Source organism: Zingiber officinale, chromosome 8A (assembly GCF_018446385.1).
Source record: "Zingiber officinale cultivar Zhangliang chromosome 8A, Zo_v1.1, whole genome shotgun sequence".
In the NCBI taxonomy this organism is placed as follows: Eukaryota; Viridiplantae; Streptophyta; class Magnoliopsida; order Zingiberales; family Zingiberaceae; genus Zingiber; species Zingiber officinale.
Genome location: NC_056000.1, coordinates 59657024 through 59659904, shown reverse-complemented (window position 1 = coordinate 59659904; position 2881 = coordinate 59657024). Strand labels below are relative to the sequence as shown.

The 2881-nt window shown below is 47.1% G+C and overlaps 1 protein-coding gene across 1 annotated transcript; it reads left to right on the top strand.

The window, feature by feature from the left end:
• The first annotated feature begins 285 nt into the window (after nucleotides 1–285).
• On the top strand, nucleotides 286–2158 carry LOC122009194 (cytochrome P450 71A1-like). The gene is made up of 2 exons (XM_042565261.1): nucleotides 286–1272; nucleotides 1426–2158. The coding sequence occupies exons 1-2, from the start codon at nucleotides 289–291 to the stop codon at nucleotides 2044–2046; spliced, it is 1605 nt and encodes a 534-aa protein (XP_042421195.1). The 5' UTR covers nucleotides 286–288; the 3' UTR covers nucleotides 2047–2158.
• The last annotated feature ends 723 nt before the right edge of the window (nucleotides 2159–2881 follow it).

Genomic DNA, 2881 nt, shown 5'->3' with positions numbered 1-2881 from the left:
TTAAAAGAGAGAGGGTGTTCAAAGACGTTCAAACCTATGAACACTTTCTCTCCTTTTTCTTATGAATGAGTATTATAATACCTACTCACAATGAACACTCAATTACAGATGTTCTAATGGACTTTAAATCGACCGAAAGAGTGCTTAGTCAATTTCACTTCGCCTAGTAAATAAGGAAGACCAAAAGTAAGATCTCTCCGAACCTAAGCGAACTGTGAGATATTTCTAGTGATTTGTAATTTTGCTTTTAGGTTGATTTTAATATTATTGCACTCATTATAAAAAAGAATGATATCACATACCCCAATGTGCCTTGCTTCAAATTGCTTTGCTAAACAAAGAGGCACCTGTCGTCTCCTGTCCATTAGCAACTACATGGCTTTCTTCTCTCTCTTCTTCCTTCTTCCCCTCTCTTCTCTCCTTTTCTTCCTCCTGCTGCGCTCCAGGAAACAACTGATCTCCGGAGGTACCAATCTCCCCCCCTCACCTCCAAGGCTTCCTCTCATCGGCAACCTCCACCAGCTCGGCCCCCTCGTTCACCAGTCCCTCGCCGCCCTCTCCCGTTGCCACGGGCCCCTCATGCTCCTGCACCTCGGCTACGTCCCCACCCTCGTCGTCTCCTCCCCCGACGCCGCCTGTGACGTCCTCCGCCACCAGGACCTCGTTTGTGCCGGACGTCCTGCCATCACGCCGGCCAAGATCCTCCTCGACGGAGACATGGGCTTCGCCCCCTACGGCGATTACTGGCGGCAGCTCCGCAAGATCTTTAGCTTCCACTTGCTCAGCTCCAAGCGGGTGCAGTCCTACCACCTTGCGCGGGAGGAGGAGGTGGCAGCCATGATGGCGGCCATCGCGGCTCGGCCCTCGACCACCATAAATCTATCCGAAACCATATATTCCTTCGCGAACGACGTGCTCTGTCGAGTGGTGTCGGGAAAATTCAAGAGAGCGGAAGGGCGGAACCGAGTTTTTGCAGAGTTGAGCAACGAGAACTCAGTGCTGCTGATGGCGGTGTACCTCGGGGACTACTTCCGGTGGCTGGGGTGGGTGGATGGGTTGCTGGGTTACGTGACGAGGGCCAGGAAGCTCAGGAAGAGGTGGGAGGAGCTGCTGGATCAGGTCATCAAGGAGCATGCGGATCGAGCGTCATCAAATATGGACGGTCACGATGAGAAGGAGGAGGAGGAAAAGGATTTCGTGGACGTTTTGATGTCGCTGCAGGGCAAGAACGAGTTTAACCTCGAGCCAGGAAACCTCAAGTCGCTTCTTGTAGTAAGATTGATCCTTCTTCTAGTCATTTTTCTGACGACTCAAACTAGAACTGATTGGATTGTTTAATTCACTCTGTTTTTTGGATGTTTCTTTCTGCATCGATCTATCTATCTTCATCTCACCTCTTTTCCTCATTCCTTGAAACACTTGCAGGATATTTTCGCAGCTGGCACAGACACATCTTACATTACTATAGAATGGGCCATGGTCGAGCTCGTTCGCAATCCTCCAACCATGCAGAAATTGCAAGAGGAAGTGAGAAGGATAGCGAGCAGAAAGAGCCTTGTCAAAGATGAAGACCTCCACCAAATGACCTACTTGCTGGCCGTCATCAAGGAGGTCCTGCGGCTGCACCCCCCAGCTCCATTACTGCTGCCGCGACAAACGTTGAATGACTGCATGATTCAAGGTTACAGCATACCCAAGAAGACGAGAATCTTAGTGAACGCGTGGGCGATTGGTAGAGATCCAAAGCATTGGGACGCGCCTGAGGAGTTCAGGCCGGAGAGGTTCTTGGACGGCACGGTGGACTTCAACGGAACTGATTTCCGGTACATGCCCTTTGGATCGGGCCGAAGAATTTGCCCAGGAATGCAATTCGCCATTGCTTCTTTGGAGATTGCACTGGCAAACTTGGTGCATCAGTTTGATTGGGAGCTGCCTGACGGGATGGAGGAGGAGTTCCACACCAGGGAAGCTCCTGGAATAGTAGTGCAACGAGAAGGGCAACTTCATCTCGTTGCCAAACCATGGAGTGAGTGCTTAGAAGAGTAGCTATGTCTCTGAAAATGGTGATTGTTTTGCTATTTTTAAACTTGTGGGCAAATAATAACAAACTATGTTATGTAGTTCACCGAAGCAATTAATAGTAATGGATTTCAGGTAACTTGGCATCTATAAGTAAACCATGAACTAGAAAAACACTACAGGAGTGAACTGTGTTAGGAAATTTATGAATAAACGTAACATAATAAATAAGAAAAATTAAATGAGGAAACACAATCAATCAATCAACAAACATGGAGCCAACTTTCTCCCTAGCTAGCCGGATCTATTTGACCATTATATATTTGACATTCATGCAAATAGAAAGTTTCGTGTAACTATATATAATAGCTCAAAGCCAAAGAAAAATGATAGCGTTGAAGATTATTCAAAGATTTGCCTTTCTCTTTTTCTTGATTCTTTCATAAGTACTCCGATTAAATATTGTGGATGATCAAGTCATCAGGCGAATTACTTGACATGTGCACACTTCGGAGACCGTCGATGAAGAAGATGAAGAGACTTGAGATGCACTCAAGGAGAGGGTTAGATTGGTCAAGAACGGATCTCGGAGCCACTCCACTCCGATGCTCAAATTAGGATTTGCTTGAGGTGACATGTTGAAGAACGAAGATGGAGAAGAAAGGCAGAACCTGAAGGAGTTGAAGAGAATTCGGACCCCCTATTGTTACTTTCGCAAGTGTATATCTAGTTGTCAGGAGAGTCTCTCCACATAGAACAAAACATCATCATAGTAGGAGCAGGTGAGGTGATCAAATCCGACTTTTGTTGATTACCTCCCCCTTCATCCAACACCATGTGTCAGTATGGGGCATCTAGGGGA

Bases quoted from the DNA above. Each gene is read 5' to 3' on its own strand.
- LOC122009194 (XM_042565261.1), top strand. From the start codon at position 289: ATGATATCACATACCCCAATGTGCCTTGCTTCAAATTGCTTTGCTAAA. The intron at 1,273-1,425 runs GTAAGATTGATC...AAACACTTGCAG, and splicing joins ACCTCAAGTCGCTTCTTGTA to GATATTTTCGCAGCTGGCAC.